Below are 16981 nucleotides of genomic sequence, written 5' to 3' on the forward strand. Positions count from 1 at the left end.
TTTTTTTTTTTTTTTTTTTTTTTGGCACTGGGTATTGAACTCAGTCCTTGCACTTACAAGGCAGGCGGTGGAACCATTGAGCTACATCCCGGGCTCTGTCTTTCTCACTGTGTGTCTGTTTGCTCAGTCAGGCCCAGCTGACCTGGCTGAGGTATTGGCACTGCCACGTTATTTTTTTGTCTTGTTAAAAAACGCCCATTTGCAAAACTGAGTCACAAGCTGCCACTTCTCGGTTTGTGTGCAGGTGCGCAGTCTGAAGAGGCGGGTGATGGATGACTTCATCACCCAGAACAAGTACCTGCTGGTGGCCAGGCTCAGCAGCCAGAAGCTGTTCCACGAGCTCTGCCCCGTGAAGCGGTCTCACCGCCAGAGGAAGTAAGCACGTGAGACTCGCCTCTGCTGGCCTCGGCCAGAGCGGGTTAGAGCCTCACTCACCGACGGACGGCTGTGGGGAGTTAGTCCTGGGAATCAGCCTGGCCCAGCACGTGGCACTTCAGAAGAGACCGAGACGGGGGACCGGCACCAGTGTCAGCCCGACCGGGTCCTGGAGAGGCAGAGAGTTGTTGCCATCCCTGCTGGAGCAGCGCAGAGGGCCAGGCAGCAGCGTGTCTGAGTGTTAAGGGATTAGCTGGTGACTCAGGGAAGTAGGTGGAGAGTTACTGTGCCATTCCTAGAAAGTTTGGAAATTCAAGGAACTCATCCATTACGCCTTTTTCAGACTAGTAATCAGTAGCTTTAACTTTAGGGCTATTTTATGTGTAAAAGGTAATCTGGATAGGGAAGGAAGATATATTGGTATTATTTGAAAATACCGTTATGTACGTTTGAAATAACTTCCCCATTTCCATACTTTTCCAGTTGCTTTTTGCAGTCCAAGAGAGAACAAAGACAGACTCTGTCTTTGTCAGCTGGGCCTGGTGGTGCACTGCTGTGATCCCAGCACTCGGGAGGCTGAGGCAGGAGAATTGCTACAAGTTCCAGGCCAGCCGGGGCTACATAGTGAGACCCTGTCTCAAAAAATAAAAAAGAAACCAGGCTTTCATTAGATTAAAAGGAATATCCTAAATAAGAACTGAAATGTATAATGGATTTGGGAAATAGGAAGTGTTCAAATGGGAGGGGAACAGGGAGGGGAGAGGGAAAGAGGAAGGGAGGGACAAGGAGATAGAAGGAGAAATGGAAACAAAGGAGGGAGGGCGGGGCTGAGGGAGGAAAGGGGTAAAATAAATTTTACTTTAAAACTTGGACACCATCACTCCTGCCAAGAACAGCACAAAAATCCTAGCCAGGCATGGCGATGCACACCTGTAATCCTGGCACTCAAGAGGCCGAAGCAGGAGGATCGCCACGAGTTCAAGGCCAGCCTGGGTTACATGATAGTCTAAGGCCGGCCTGGGACACCAGGGCAGCTTCCTGCTGGTCTTTCCCGGCCCTGCCCTCCGCTCCCGTGCTGTGCCCACGCAGCCTTTACCATCGGTGCACCCCAGGTCATTCTCCCCCACGCCCCGCGTCTGTGGCTCACGGTGCCCGGGTGCTCTCATAGCGCAGCCCGCTGCGCCAGTGTCCCCCTCGGGTGACGTCCGGGATCCGCTATCCGTCGGCTCGGGACTCCACCCCACACTGGCCTCTGTCCTTGCTGTTGCCTGTTAGTCCGTGGCTCCCGTATCTCTCATCTGTCTTCCCCATGGGGAAAACTGGAGGGAGGTCACCGACTGATGAGGTGAAAGCTCCTCTCCTTCGAGGCGGCAGCTCTCCCCTGCAGCCCTGTGAGCCAGCCTTCCCTCCGCTGCCCTCTGTTGGCTGTGGTGGATTCTTGTCCCCCCGGGCTGGTTATGGAACCTCCCCTTGCCCTCCTGCAGGTACTGCGTGGTCTTCCTGACCCCCGAGGCCACAACGCTGAGCGAGCCCTTTGAGGCTTTCCTGTCCTTTGCCCTGGCCAACAAGCAGGACACGGTGAGGTTCGTGCACGTCTTCAGCAGCCGGCAGCAGGAGTTCGCCGGCTCCCTGCTCCCAGACAGTGAGGCGTTTCAAGGGAAATCAGCGGTGAGCCCGTTCTCTCCTGACCCTCCCTGGGGCTGGGGGTGCAGCTCAGTGCGGAGAGCCGGCGTGGTGAGGCCCTGGGTTCCATCCCCAGCACGGGAAAAATAATAAAGCTCAGCTTTGATTTTGTCATCATCTTGGTAATGGAAAATCCCTCTAAAACCCTAAGTTTTGTTATTATAATTTTAAGTCAAAGGTTATAGAACAAAGTCTTTTTTTTTTTAGTACCAGGGATCAAACTTGTGCTTGCGAAGCAGGAGGCGGCACCACTGAGGAGCAAAAAGTCTATTTAAAAATTAATTTAACTTTTTCAAGAGCCTTGGAAAATCACCATAGAAACAGTTTCTTTTGAGCCAGGTGTGATGCTGCACACCTGTAATCCCAGTACTCAGGAGGCAGAGGCAGGAGGGTCACTGTATGTGTGAAGCCAGCCTGGTTTACCTAGTGAGTTGATGGCCAGGCTGGACTACATAGAGAGACCCTGTCTCAAAAACAAAATTCCTGAGCCTGGGGATTTAGCCTTGGGGTTTCACCTCCTGCCTCAAGGACAAGGACCTGAGTTCGATCCCCGTTACAAAAAAAAACAAAAATTCCTTTTGGAAAGCTGAGTCAGGAGGATTGCTTGAACCTGGGAGATGAAGGCCTGCTTAGCATCATCATGAGACCCTGTGGCCGGGGATTTAGCTCAATGGTTCCAGTGCCTGCTTTGCAAAGCGCAAGGACCTGAGTTCAATCCCTGGTAACAAAAAAAAACTGAGACTCTGTGTCATGAGTGAGTGGGTGGACAGACAAACGCAGGCCGGAGCAGTAGGACACACAACGCCAGTAACTCACAGGGCAAAGCAGATCCCAGGTCAAGGAAGCCTGGGTAACTTAGTGAGACCTTGTCTCAGAATAAAAATGAAAAGGGCTGAGAATGTAGCTCAGTGTCTGGGCACTTGCCTAGCTTGTGTGAGGCCCTGGGTCCCATCCCCAGTGCTGCAAAACGCTTTTGTCAGGAGGATTTCAATCTCTTCCATGGACCGGGGATTTAGCTCCGTGGTTCTGGGGCCTGCCTCGCAAGCGCAAGGTCCCGAGTTTGGTCCGGGTACCGAAAAAGAAAAATATTTTAACAACAACCACCACCACAAAATTCTCTTCCAAGCATTTTAGACTCTTCAGCTATTTATGTTGGAGCTTGTTACTGGCTTCATGAGAAGCCTTTTGTCCATCCTCCCTGGAGAAAAAACCACTTCTGATGGCTTTCCCCTCCCCAGGTGTCTGTCTTAGAAAGGCGCAACACGGCAGGAAGAGTGGTGTACAGGACCCTGGAAGAGCCCTGGACCGGCAGTGAGAGGGATAAGTTTGTCCTCCTGGGCTTCCTCGACCAGCTGCGCAGGGACCCAGGCCTCCTGGCGTCCGAGGCCGTGCTGCCAGACCTGACGGACGAACTTGCCCCGGTGAGCCTGGGCAGCCTGCGGAGCCCCGGGGTCCCAAGGTTCCGCAGCTCCAGGGGCCAAGCTGACCCTGCTCGGGTTTCCGTCTCCACAGGTCCTTCTCCTCCGATGGCTCTACTCCGCCTCTGACTCCCTGGCCGACTGCTGGGACGTCCTGTTTCACAGTAACTGGTAGGAACCCTGGGAGTGTGGGGCTCTCTCCCCGCGAATACCACGTCACCGAGTGCCCTCCGAAAGAACCCATTCTGCGCTCGTGCGTGCCATGTGCATGCCGGCGACTGCCCCCTTCCTCCTTTCAAGGGTTTCTTTAAGGGGCTTGCGGGGGCTTTTTTCTTTCCTCTTTTGGTGACAAGAGTCGAACTCAGGGCCTCGCGCGTGGCAGGCAGGTGCTGCAGCACTGAGCCACGTCCCTGGCCATCCCCTCTCAGTACCCACTGTTGTTGTTTGCCGACCGCCCCTCCCACCCGGCTGGGGCCCTCAGCGCCCCGCACAGGGAGGCCGGCGTTCAAATGCAGAGGAGCGGGCAGAGGGGACACCTCCCGCCCCGCGCCCCAGTGGGACGGTCGCCCCTCATGTCCGTCTGCGACTCCAGGAGTCTGGCAGGCCCTGCGTGGTGTCGGTGGTTGAGCAGAGCCTTAGAAGAGCGGTCCTGGGAGAGGCCTTGAAAGCCTGGAATCCGCTGCTCTGGCTCGGGACCTCATCTGGATTATTCCGCCCCCCACCGAAAGATTAATAAAATCGAGGAGATCGTTCCACAGACATTTTAGTCCCCGATACCTCAACATCAGAAAATGTTCCCGTGTTTACAGCTTTAAGCCCTTTGTTGTACCTGCTATCAGCTCACCGCCTTCTGCAGATTTATTTAGCGTAGCCCATTACATACCAAGGAAGAAAGCCAGACTGTAGAGTAAGCGACCTGAGAATTGGGCACGAATAAACGCAGTCGCTCTCTCCCGCCACACCCCAGCAAAGCCGGTCACTGGTACAGCGGTGTCTGTTTCGGGGTGAAAGTGGGGGAGTGGTGTTTCTCCTCTGCTTCGGAGAGACATCAGCAGTGGCTGGAGCTCACAGCTGCACGCTTGTTTCCAGGCGGGAGATGATGCCCTTTCTGTCCCTGATCTTCTCCGCCCTCTTCATCCTCTTCGGCACCGTCATCATCCAGGCTTTCAGGTGGGCGCCCAGGGCTGCGCACGGGGAGCCCCGAGCCACCAGTCCCTGACGGGTGCGCGTCTGGGGGAGGGCGTGGTGGACACACCTGTCCTCCCGCCACTTGGGATGTCACGGGCAGCCCAGGCCGTGACCCTGTGTCAAAGCCAGTCTTTTCTTTCTTTAGTAAAACTTTTTTTCATTCTTCAGCGAGTCCAGCGATGAGCAAGAGTCACACCCTCCGGATAAAGAGGAGGTTCCTGAGAAGGCTGGGAAGACGGAGCCGAGCTTCGCCAAAGAAAGCAGCAGGTTTCTCTGACCCTCTCCACGCTCACCCGCCCTCTGCACCTGTCCTGAGCACACGGCCAGCAGGGCAGCACGGGTCTGTAGTGAGGAGAGGGTAGAGGGCTACGCCTCACCTCCCTCCCGCAAGACAAGAGCACGGGTTAAGCATCCCTAATCTGAAAAGCCGAAATGTCAGATGCTCCAGAATCTGAAATTGCCGTGAACGTAACCCACCAGTAGAGCGTTCCACACCTGACCTCACAGGACAGGTCACAGCCAAAAGATGCAGGCGCACTAAAGCTACTCTGTGAAATTATCCGGCTTGGTGACACACACCTGTAACTCAGCACAGGAGGCTGAGGCAAGGGGTTGCCAGAGTTCAAGGCCAACCTGAACTACATAGGGAGACCTGTCCAAAAAAAGGAAAGGAATTACCTTCGGGCCACGTGCATAGGTGTGCTTGAACCATACACGAGCTTCACATATAGACTTGGGTCCCTCTCTCTCAGGTACCTCACTGTGTAGATGAAACAGTAAAATCTTGATTGCGAGCATGACTGGTTCCAGAAACATGCTCATAACCCAAAGCACTTGTGTATCAAGGCAAGTTTCTCTGTAAGAAATAGTGGAAACTCATTTGACAACCCAAAAATATTCATAAAAAAAAATGATTACTAAAAAAAAAAAAAAAAAAAGATTACTAACCAGGTGTAGTGGCTCACTCCTGTAATCCGGCACTCAGGAGGCTGAGGCAGGAGGACTGTGCAAGTTTGAGGCCAACCTGGGCTCCTTAATCAAGGTAAGCATTTACCTTTGAAGACCTTCGTGTGAGGGAGACGAGAGAAGGGTCATTGTGTAGGACAACTCTCACTACCACTAATGAGAACGCTGCTTTGTTTTTTTTTTTCCCCCTCTTGATACTGGGAATCGAACTCAGGACCTTGCACTTGCCAGGCAGGCCTGGCAATACTGAGCTGAATCCCCAGCTCTGATAACACTGCTATCTCTTGGCTCAATGGAATCTTTTTCTTTTTGTGCAACTTTAACAAGGAACTTTTACTTCCTTTTGAGGATTTCGAGGAAATGTAATGTTGCATTGTCATTAAACAGATTCGTCACTCACACCGCTATGGCTTTATTCAGTGGTGTTTTCCTCGCAGTTTTACACCATGTTGCACATCGCCCTAATCTCATTGGCAGTGAGGGATCCCTCCACCTTTTTCTCCTCCACAACTTCTTGCTGTGGAGAGTCGATCACCCACAGTCCCCCAGCGAGAGAGACAGAGAGAGGAACCACTGGCTCAGTTGTGACCATGGGGCGTTCAGCGTCCCTCACTACTTGTTTTGCAAGACATCACTCACTTACCAAGCCAAAATTCGTTTGCTCGTCTTCCAGAACACTCGCAGAATAAGTCACTTGCAATCCAAGGTTTTACTACATTCCAAAATGTGAGGGAAAAGCCTGCAACCCAAAACACTCCTGGTCACAAGCATTGCAGGTGTTCAGCTGCAGCGTCTGCTCACCTTCCACCCGTGGCTTCCGTTTCTCAGTCTCAGATGAGGTAGTGTAGGCAGCCAGCCCAGAAGCGTCTCGGTGTCACGTCACTGCCGCTCCTGTGTGCCCGTGACTGGGCAGAGACAAGGGAACCAGGTGGAGTGGCCCTTGGCACCTTCCTCCTGTCCGAGGCAGGTGAAAAGCAGCGAGAGAGGGCTGTTGTAGCCGGGCTTACCTGCCAGTCGGGTGGCACCGTCCCCCCAGAGGGAGTGAGTAGCGAGCATCCCCTGGTCTTTAGAGCCCAGCGTGTGCTCCGCTCGTGCCTTCCTAAAGCAGTGGCGTCCGCCTCTCCCGACGCCATCTTAACTCCTCCGTTTTTCCGCAGCAAGATTCCTAAAAAAGGTTTTGTGGAGGTCACGGAGCTCACGGACGTGACGTACACCAGCAACTTGGTCCGCTTGAGGCCGGGCCACATGAACGTGGTCCTCATCCTGTCCAACTCCACCAGGTCCACCCTGCTTCAGAAATTTGCCTTCGAGGTCTACACGTTCACTGGGTAAGCGTGTGGTGGGGGACAAACACGCACTTCTGGGTCCTTATGGGTGAGGACTGTTGCCCCCTCTCCTCCGTGGCCATTTGGGGCTTATCCGTGCAGCCATCTGATGTCAGCTGTGTCCTTCCCAGCGCCGACATCTGAGCCATCAGGAGGTGGGGACCCCTTTGCCCGTGTGACCTTCACATGCCTTGGTTGTGGACAGAAGAGCTTGACCTCCGTGTTACTCCCCCAGCCCTGTCAGAACACGGACTGTCCCCAGCTCGTGCCTCTTCTTGAGGCCGGACACTGAGGGTGACCCAGTGCTGCTGGCAGGAGAGGCCGTGGACGGGGAGAGGGACGTGGCTGTCACGGAGGCCGGCTGGCCCCCAGAAAGCCCGTGTGTTCGGCCTCTGTCACGCAGAGCCCGTCCCCGTCACCTGGCAGCCAGCCGGAAGCTGTGTCCCGCGGTAATGTCTCGCTCTGCCGTGCAGGAGCGGCAGCCTGCACTTCTCCTTCCTGAGCCTGGACAAGCACCGGGAGTGGCTGGAGTACCTCCTCGAGTTCGCCCAGGACGCGGCCCCGATCCCGAACCAGTACGACAAGCACTTCATGGAGCGCGACTACACCGGCTACGTACTGGCTCTGAACGGCCACAAGAAATACTTCTGCCTCTTCAAGCCCCAAAAGACAGCGGACGAGGAAGAGGCCACGGGGTCCTGCGGTGATCTCGGCGAGGCTCGGGGAAAAGCTTCTGGGGGCCCCGGCCCCAGGCCCATCAAAGGGAAGCTGAGCTCGCTGTCCCTGTGGATGGAGCGCCTGCTGGAAGGGTCCTTACAGAGGTTCTACATCCCGTCCTGGCCAGAGCTGGACTGAGGGTCTCCGGAAGAGCTGTGAGCTCTCCAGGTTTTTAACTGCTCTTCGGAACAGGTATCGGCAGGACTCGGCTGTCACCATGAACAGAGTGTAGATTTTAGATCACTTCCAGCACAGAGGCAGACGAATCTCCTGTGTCCCGGAGTGACCACACCACAGGCTTCACGTCCCTACATCAAAATCTTTCTTTTCCCTCTGGGGTTTTCTGTCCTCATTTGAATGCCTCACCGCTTAAACGGACTGCTGTGGTCCCTCCCGTTTGTTACCTCTCCCGGCCCGGCCCGGCCCGGCCTGTCACCCACGTCGCGCGGCCCTTCCCCTCCGCCCACCCGGGCCCTGCCGCGCGTGCTGCACACACAGCCGGCGCCTCGAGAGGCCTCGCTCCGAGCGGTCCCCCTGGAGTGGTCCCGGGTGAGCGGCGAGCAGTACATCTCGGGGTACGCCCCGCAGACAGCTTGGCAGCGACAGCCTTGGAGGGGGGCCACCCGAGAGTTTGGTGTTTCCTCCCAGGCGGCCCCGGGAAGGCTCTGCCCCGCGAGGAGCACCGCTGGGACCCGGAGCCGTTGACCTGTGCGTTTCCAGACGCCTTTCTGCCCCCGTCAGTTTTAGGGTACAGATGTTAGGACCCATAACTTGTAAGCTTGTTCTCCGAGCGCAGGCAGATAAGCTGCTCTGAGGTGAAATTGAGGACGGGTGACTCCTGCCTGCCAGGGGTCGGTGGAGCAACCTCTGCACCCCCGGTGTCGTCTTTGTATCGAGGAACCGAAGCTTGCTCAGCAGCCCCCGAGTGCTGTGTCTTCAGGTCGTCTTCGTGACAAGTGAGCTGAGCCTTAGCCTAGACTCCCGTTTGCAGCGGCTTCCTCTTCACTTCTGGCCTCAATCCCGGCACCTCGGCTTCATGGCTGCTGCCTTCCCATGGCGCCTGTGCTCACGGGGCCAGGGACGCCCCGGTCACCAGTGCTTCCCGCGTCTCGGGCCGGGCCTGTCCTGCCAGCCACGAGCAGGCGTTCTGGTTCTTAGGGCCAAACCAGTGAGATGGGACAGCTTCCAGAGTGGTCTGCTCTGCTGTCGAAACCCACGCCCTTTTGTAAGATGAAGGGTGAAAACCAGGGATGGGACGTGTACTAAGTTCGCATTTGGCTAATCATAATGCTTTTACCAAGCCACGTGGATCCTTGATCAGTTCAACATTTAGCTACAATGGAACATTATGAATTACTTGAGCCCGGGGATTCCTGTGGCTTTTCATGGAGTCTTAGAGCTTTTTTTTTTTTTTTTGGTACCGGGGAATCGAACTCCGGAACTTGCACTTATGAGGCAGGCACCGGAACCACTGCGCTAAATCCCCGGCCCATAGCTTTATTAATAAAGAACTCAGTGCCAGGCATGGCTCCTCCATATGACCCTTGATGCCGGCTGTGGTGCTTTGTCTGCGGCACCTGCCCAGCTGGATTTCTCTTCATTGGCTCCTTGTTATACTGGCCTCAGAATTATTTTCTAGCTTTCTTTATTTTTGTTTTTAATGGTCAGGTTGCTTGTAGGAGTAGTGATTTGGTTCATTAGTCAAGTTTTTGTTTTTTGTACCAGGGATCGAACTCGGGACCTTGCGCTTGTGAGGCAGGTGCAACACCACTGAGCTACATCCTTGGCCCAGGATTTTATTTTTAAGTTGTGATCACAATGTAAATTCCTGGCTTTAATTTCTAAAAACCAAAAACAGCCCAGATTGTGCTCTTTTTTAAAATCTCTATCATTAAAAGCACCTGCAGACAGCTGTACCTTCTGCTTGCAACAGGAAGGGAAGCAGTGAGGGACTGACAGTGCCCCTGGCAAATGTTTCGGTCCAAACATCCTGCGGGTCTGCCCGGGGCGCTGGTCTCCCGCACCGCTGGCCTCCCTTCCAGAAAGCACCCCGGTCAGTTTTCTGAGGTTCATGCTCTTCATACTTGTAGCCTTTTATTTATTATCATGCTAATCAATTTGCAGCTACCATCCAGAGGTATGTTTTCTTGATGTTAAAAAAAAAAATGGGGTTGGGTATAGGCCTGTAACCTCAGCACTCAGGAGGCTGAGGCAGGAGGGTGGCTACAAGTTCGAGGCCAGCCTGGACTACATAGTGAGTTCAAGGTCCGTCTGAGCTATGTAGCAAAACTGCCTCAAAAAAAACAAGATGTGGAATCTGACTATGGTTTAAATGATTTGCTTTGTTTGGAAGTTGGAATAGGAAGCAAGTGGCCATCTTTTCTCTTAATAGGAGAAGTCCCTAAAAGCCGGAGCGTGACTCCAGGTGGGGCTCTGTGGTAAAGCACGTATCTCACATGTGCCAGGCACTGGATGGATTTGATCTCTGCCATCACCAAAACCAAAACCAACGGATTCCAAAACATCTTTGCAGATGAAATTTAGTTCACGCCAAGCATCTGACATTGTCCCAAGAAAACAAAAGGTAGTGTGGCAGCTGCTGAATCTGTTCAAGAATGATAATTACGCTTGAGAAACCAATCAGAGAAGGTGAATATTTTGCACTTTTGATACTCTTTAGAACAAATAACTTATTTGGCAAGTTGTATCTTTTTTATGTTTGGAGATTTGTTTGTTTGTTTCCTGGGGGGGGCTGTTTTGTTTTCTTGTATTGTGAACAGGCACTGAAGCTGATGTTATTTGTTTTAAGATTACAGACTGGAATCCAAATAAACTATTTTAATGTGTGACTGCTGTCGGGTAGCTCTTACATTATAAGCTAAAGATTTGATCACAGATACATTATGGACAAAATCAAATTTACACGTAACTCTGCAAGGGCTCGGGGTCAGCACAGTCCTAACCAAGAATTCTGGGAACTGTCGCCCTAGACAGTGCCTCAATTTAAAGAGCAGATAAATGTGGTAGGAATTGTCCAGGAATCCCAGGACTCTGGGAGGCTGAGGCAGAAGGGTCACAAGTTCAGGCCCAAGCCCAATCTGGGCGATCTAACAATTTCCTAAGACTCTGTCATACAAAATTTAAAAGGGGCAGGGATGTAACTCAGAGGCACTGGGTGTAATCCCCAGTACCACAAAAAGAAAAGTAGCTCCTGCAAACCTGAGTCTCCTAGGGAGATGGTGAGGGGTTTCATCGAGGGTTCAGCCATGTGGTGCAGAGCAGGAGATGTTTTGGGCCTTTCCCAGGCACCCTCCTAGGACCGGTATGTATTTTCTTTCTAACTTTCACTTATATTTACAATGGTTCTAAAACCAAGATACAGCCCTTATGCTCCTCAAGAAGGAACTGTATTTTAAAAGAAGATTCTGTAGCAGCATGGAAAATCTACACAGTGCTATTCCGTAAAGATTTTTAAATTTCATTGCTCCCAAGTTTTAGATGACCTTGGATGAATTCTCCATCCTCTCCCACTGTGTCCTCCACCCTCTTTCATCAGAGGAAAAACTCAAAAGCGGTATCAGAGCTTAACTTCCTGTGTCCACTCAAACTCCTGGATAACGGGTGGCTGTTGGGGTTAGAGTTTTGAATGTCTTTATTTTACAGCCCCAGGACACTTCCAACAGACAGCTGTAGTGGCAGATTCATACTCAAGACTGACGGCTGGGCGTGGTGCGCATGCCTATAATCCCAGCACTCGGGAGGCTGAGGCTGGAGGATCTCTGTGAGTTGAGACCAGCATGGGCTACATAGTGAGTTCCAGGTCAGTCTCAACTACATAGTGAGACCCGGTCTCAAAATACAAAACAACAACAACAAGAATCAAGACTGTGACTCAGAAATTCTGGTGATTGGCCGGCGAGGCAGGCTGTGGGAGGCTCAGGCAGTCATCACCCTGGGGAGCACACACAGCATCTCGAACAGCAGGTTGGCCGCCAGGAGGGCCGTGTTTCCTGCAGGGAAGAGAGTGAGCCCGAGTGAGGGACTGAGCGCCATACACCCACGGCCTCCCCTGCCCACCTCTGCCCTCTGAGGGCGTCCGCCATGGGTACGTGACCTGCCCTTCAGCCTCTGTCACTGGAAACGGTACTGCGGGTTCACAGGTCTTTGGTTCCACTTCGGGTTCTCCCCACCACAAGAAAACCTGCTAACGCTGTGCTCTGAAGTAATAGCCCTAAGACTGTGAGTATTTTTCAATTAAAATTACTGAGGCGACCTGGGCATGGCGGTGCACACCTGTCATCCCAGCGCTCGGGGAGGCTGAAGCAGGAGGACTGCAAGTTCAAGCCCAATCTGGGCAATTTAGTGACTTACAGAGACCCCGCCTACATTTTTTTTTTTTTTTTTTTTTTTTGTACCGGGGATGAAGCTCGGGTCCTTGCGCTTGTGAGGCGGGCTGTAGAACCACTGAGCTACATCCCCAGCCCCTTGTCTAAAATGTTAAAAAGTCTGAGGATGTAGCTCAGTGTGAAGGCCCTGGGTTCAATCCCTAGTACAAAATAATAATAATAATAATAAAAAATCTAGATGACATTTGCTCCTAAGATTTTGTTGTTTTCCTTGGGCACTGAGGAATGAACCCAGGGCCTTGCCACTGAGCTGCCCGGACCCTCTCTGTGGAGCCAGCCTTTCACTCTGCACAGGCTGCCCTTGAGTTTCCTCAGCCTGCAGATTACTGAGATCACCAGCATGCGCCACTGCACCTGGCTAAACATTCACTTTTCGCTCAGACACCAGAGGGGGACGGCATCACCCCACCTTGTCACTAGGCCTCGGCTTCCGCTAATGATACCGCGCTCGTCGGGGGTTAATCAGCTGCTGATCGGGAGGTGTGTGGTAAGTTTGATCTTCACTGCTAGGCCTACCCGGCAGCGTCCCGAACTGTATCATGTTCGACTTAGTAACCAGGTCAGCGCAGTTAAACTAGCACCTTCCTCACCAGAAACGTCATACTGCGGGGAAACTTCCACAAGGTCTCCTCCCACCACGTTCAGGCCTTGACAGCCCCGGATGATCTCGAGAGCCTGCCACGATGGAAACAGGTGGTCCACAGTGCTGATCACTCAGGGTGCGGTACGACGGCAGAGGCAGGGGCTGCACACCCCAGCCACCAGGCAGACACCGGCAGCCGGGCTCAGGGTGTCGGGGTGTGAGGAGAAGAGCAAACGCGTGGGCAGTGAATGAAGGGCGCCATCTGGCTACAGAGGAACCAGAAGCAGGCGGACCACCCAAGGGACTCTCGAATCCCAAAGATACAAGAGCCCTGCCGAAACCACTGCCCCTCCCTTCAGTGTTCCAGCCCAGGGTCAGCCCAAGAGTAGTTAAAACCTGGGTGCTCTACTGATAAAATCCTATCCTGGCTGAGCAGGATGGTTCACCCCTGTGATCCCAGCACTCAGGAGGCTGAGGCAGGAGGATAGCTTCAAGTCTGAGGCCAGCCTGAGCTACATCGTTCAAAACCAACCTGACCTGCACAGCACCTTGTCTCAAAAAGCAAACAAAACACAAAACAAAAATTCCTGTTTCAACTCTTAAACACTCACTACAAGTCCTAGGAAAGGTGCTAGGTATCCACCCCAGGAATCCGCTGGGGGAGCCTCCTTACCTGGCTTGGGGCGAGACCAGCGATCTCAGGGGTCCCTGTCCCCGGGGCATAGGCGGGGTCCAAGGCATCGATGTCGAAGCTGATGTACAGGGGCTTGCCTCCCAGGTGCTGCCGGACCTCTGCCATCAGCGGCACCAGGGACTTGAACCAGCATTCTTCAGCCAGGACCACTCGGAAGCCCTGGGCGGAGGAGTCCCAGAGCTGGTGGTCAAGGCCAGCTGCACACAAGCTCTCCCAGCGCCCTTCACCGCGCACCCGCAGCCTCCCGGGAGGAACTGCTGCCCCTGTTTTACAGGCGAGGTGGGGAGCCAGGCCAAAGCCATTCCGAGCTGGCACCGGGCACAGCGTGGCATAGAGGCAGAGACCCCGAGGGCTGGCTGGTTCTCCCCGGCCAGCAACAGTGTCCCCTCGGAGGCAAGCGGCTCCCTGTCCCCACTTCTGAGCTTGGTTAGCATCGCGGCCACAGGGAGCACCGGGAAGGCGCCCTGGGGAGAGGGAGCTCAGCCTGTCACCTGGCTCCGGCTGTAGCGGTGGGGATCCAAGGTGGCCGCAGAGCCCCGAACGCCGATCTGCACCACCCGCCTGCAGTCCAGGAGCCCCTCATCCACGGCGCGGCGGAAGGGCGAGCCGTGATAGAGCTTCTGCCCCAGGGCCTTGTCGGCCGTGTCTGTGTGCGCGTCCACGTGCAGCAGCCCCACGGGGCCATGCCTGTGACAAGAGGCGGCTCAGAGAGGAGGGTGGGCCACCGCCACACCGGAGTCATCCTTTCTCCCCCTGTGGCACCGACAGGAAATGTTTTCCCTCTCACAGTAGGGAACTCAACCCAGGGTCTTCACCCTGAGCTTCACCCCCAGCCTTTTCTTTCTTTTTTTTTTGAGATAAGATCTTACTAAGTTGCCCAGGCTGGGCTCAAACCCCGATCCGCTTGCCTCGTCTTCCCAGACTCCTGGGATTGGAAGTGTGTGTCATCACGCTTGGTTCCAGCAGTAAGCTTGGGTATGGTGGTGGTGGTGGGTGTTTGTTTGTTTTTGTTTGGTTTTTTTTGAGACAGGGTCTCACTATGGAGTTCAGGCTGGCCTTGAACTCACTATGTAGCCCAGGTTAGCCTTTAAACTCACAGCGATCCTCCTGCCTCAGCCTCCCAAGTGCTAGGATTGCAGATGTGCGCCACCATGCCTGGCTTCCAACAGCAAGCTTTGACCCAGCTCCTCTCCAACACCTCCATCAGCCCTTGCCGGGCACCCAGGCACAGTCACACATTCGGGTCCCCTTCCATGGGAGGCAAGTACAGCTTAGAGATAAGACCCGTACCCCGCCAACATCCAGCCTGAATGCTACCCAATCTGGAGCCTCAGCCCGACTGTCTTTCTCCAGCTGAGTTAGCCAAAGATCATTGCCTGCTGGACTCTACTACTGAAAAATCAGTCTTCCTGTGGTCGGGGAAAGGGATCCGTCACAGAAAACAGGATTTCTCCAGCCGAGTGTGGTGGTGCATGCCTGTAAACCCCAGCACTCAGGAGGCTGAGGCAGGAGGGTTGCAACCTTGAGGGCAACCTGGGCTACATAGTCAGGCACCATCTCAAAAAAACAAAAAAAAAAAACATGCTGCGTGTGCCCTGCCTATGCCTTTGAAGCCACAAAGAAACTGGAGCTAACCAGAAGGGGTTCTGAGTTTCACTAGGGCTCATCTTCCCGGGCAGCTTGAAAACGCTGAGTACACACACCCGCAGAGGTCTGCACAGCAGGGGCGGGGCTGATCACAAATGTTTTTATCTTCCAACTGGTGACTGACAGATACCTGGAGCTCAGCCTTAATTTTGACCCGCAGAAGCGACTCCATTAGGAGTTTCCTGTCATCCCCTAATAACCGGGGAGCTGCAGCCACCACCCAGAGCAACCTAGCAGCAGATACCCTGTCCTGAGTCCAGGATTCTGAAACCTCGCTTGGCCAAGCCATTCGAGACTTACTTTTCTGCCATTGCTTGCAATATGGGATATGTGATTGTGTGATCTCCACCTGCAAAGGTAAAAAGGAAAAATACATCTGAGATGTGGATAAGATTATCACATGGAAATCAGGTACGTCCCCACCATTCAGGAGGCTGAGACAGGAAGATCCCTTCAGTCTAGGAGTTTGAGGCCAAGCTGGGTGACAACATAGCCCCTGTTTCAAAAAAAAAAAAGAAAAGGAAAGAAAAAAAGGAAATTCAACAAATGAAAGCTTACCAGCAAATGCCCTGAACAGCTCTATCCAATGCAACCTCTGTGATGATGGACATGTTCTATATGGGCCAATATAGTAGCTAAGGAATTGACTATTTTTTTGGTACCAGGGATCGAACTCAAGACCTTGTGCTTGCGAGGCAGGTGGTGAAACCACTGAGCTAAATCCCTGGCCCAGGAATTGACTATTTTATTTTTATTGATTGAATGTGTGGCTAGTGGCTACCCTGTTCAAAAGAACAAGCCTAGGGCCAGGGGTTTAGCTCAGTCGTGGTGCGCCTGCCTCACAAGCGCAAGGTCCTAAATTCAATCCCCGGTACCAAAAAGACTAAATAAATAAAAGAGCAAGCCTAGAAAAGTATTATTATTGATATGTATTAATACCAATAGCTAATGTTTGTTGGAGTTTAAAATATTCCAAGTACAATGCTGGGTATTTCATATGCATGTTCTTTGGTTTGTTTCTTTGTTTTCTGAGACAGGGTCTCACTATGTAGTTCAAGCTGGTCTGGAACTCGCTATGTAGCCCAGACTGGCCTCGAACCTGCGGTGATCCTCCTGCCTCAGCCTCCTGAGTGTTGTGCCACCACGCCTGGTTTGAATTTTCAATCTTGCTTCAGCCTCCCTCAGAGCTGGGATTCCAGAAGTGCCCACGGTGCCCGAAGTTCCCTTACTTTTTGCACTCGGTAGACGCCTTTCTCCCTTACACTAGTACACCAGCCCTCTCAGTGCTGTTATCCCTGGGACTGAATGAACTAGAACTTTCTCTGCCGTCCTCATGTGGGACCCACGACGGAACCGTAGCGCAGGTTACCCATGGTCAGAGGAACGCAGCCGGCAGCCACAATCTTCTGGAAGGCCTCTCGGACCCGCCTGCAGCTGTCCTGGAGGTCGTAGAGATTGACGTTCACATCGCCCAGGTCGGCCACAGCAAGAGCCTGGAAGGGGAGAGCCCCTGTGCTAGGGTTGGCGGCTCGCAGCATCGCTGACTCCTCCCGGATGCGGCGGGGTCCGAACCTGGGGAGCAGGAGGGGGCTGGTGACAGGGTGACCCCTGCAGAGGGCGAAGAGCCGGGCCCAGGCCGACACTTCCGGTCCTGCCGAGGGCTCGCCCTGGACCTGCCGCTCTGCGCAGAGCCTCCTGCCCCAAGCTGGGACACCCCGATCCCCTGGGGTGCAGAGAGCTTAACTTTAACTGTCTTTTCTCAGGGCTGGCATGGAACCCAGGGCTTGCCACACTTTGCAAGTGCCCTACCGAGTCCAAGGCTATTATTGAAAAGATTGAAAAAAGAAAAGATGGAGGGCTCAGACTCAGAAGCCCATTCACCACCGACTTATTAAATGGCACTAGATAATTTAATTTTCGTGTGTGTGTGTGTGTGTGTGTGTGTGTGTGTGTGTGTGTGTGTGTTTTGAGACAGGGTC

The 16981-nt window shown here is 53.4% G+C and overlaps 2 protein-coding genes across 2 annotated transcripts in view; one reads left to right on the forward strand and one right to left on the reverse strand.

The window, feature by feature from the left end:
- LOC104852819 (dnaJ homolog subfamily C member 16-like) overlaps nt 1-11479 on the forward strand; it is a 21990-nt gene extending 10511 nt beyond the window's left edge. Inside the window, exons 4-11 of the mRNA XM_010610607.3 lie at nt 245-375; nt 1860-2043; nt 3297-3479; nt 3571-3647; nt 4566-4646; nt 4833-4931; nt 6788-6958; nt 7429-11479. Of these exons, the coding sequence (XP_010608909.1) occupies nt 245-375; nt 1860-2043; nt 3297-3479; nt 3571-3647; nt 4566-4646; nt 4833-4931; nt 6788-6958; nt 7429-7810 (1308 nt within the window). The 3' untranslated portion in view covers nt 7811-11479. The remainder of the gene's footprint in view (nt 1-244; nt 376-1859; nt 2044-3296; nt 3480-3570; nt 3648-4565; nt 4647-4832; nt 4932-6787; nt 6959-7428) is intronic.
- Agmat (agmatinase) overlaps nt 11475-16981 on the reverse strand; it is a 13912-nt gene continuing 8405 nt past the window's right edge. The window contains exons 2-7 of the mRNA XM_033767955.1: nt 16372-16740; nt 15303-15351; nt 13847-14042; nt 13335-13514; nt 12669-12753; nt 11475-11682 (exon numbers count right to left, since the gene is read on the reverse strand). Coding sequence (XP_033623846.1) covers nt 11609-11682; nt 12669-12753; nt 13335-13514; nt 13847-14042; nt 15303-15351; nt 16372-16740 — 953 coding nt within the window. The 3' untranslated portion in view covers nt 11475-11608. The remainder of the gene's footprint in view (nt 11683-12668; nt 12754-13334; nt 13515-13846; nt 14043-15302; nt 15352-16371; nt 16741-16981) is intronic.

The sequence above is a fragment of the Fukomys damarensis genome, unplaced genomic scaffold (genome assembly GCF_012274545.1).
Source record: "Fukomys damarensis isolate Sample0158 unplaced genomic scaffold, DMR_v1.0_HiC HiC_scaffold_23, whole genome shotgun sequence".
Taxonomy (NCBI): domain Eukaryota; kingdom Metazoa; phylum Chordata; class Mammalia; order Rodentia; family Bathyergidae; genus Fukomys; species Fukomys damarensis.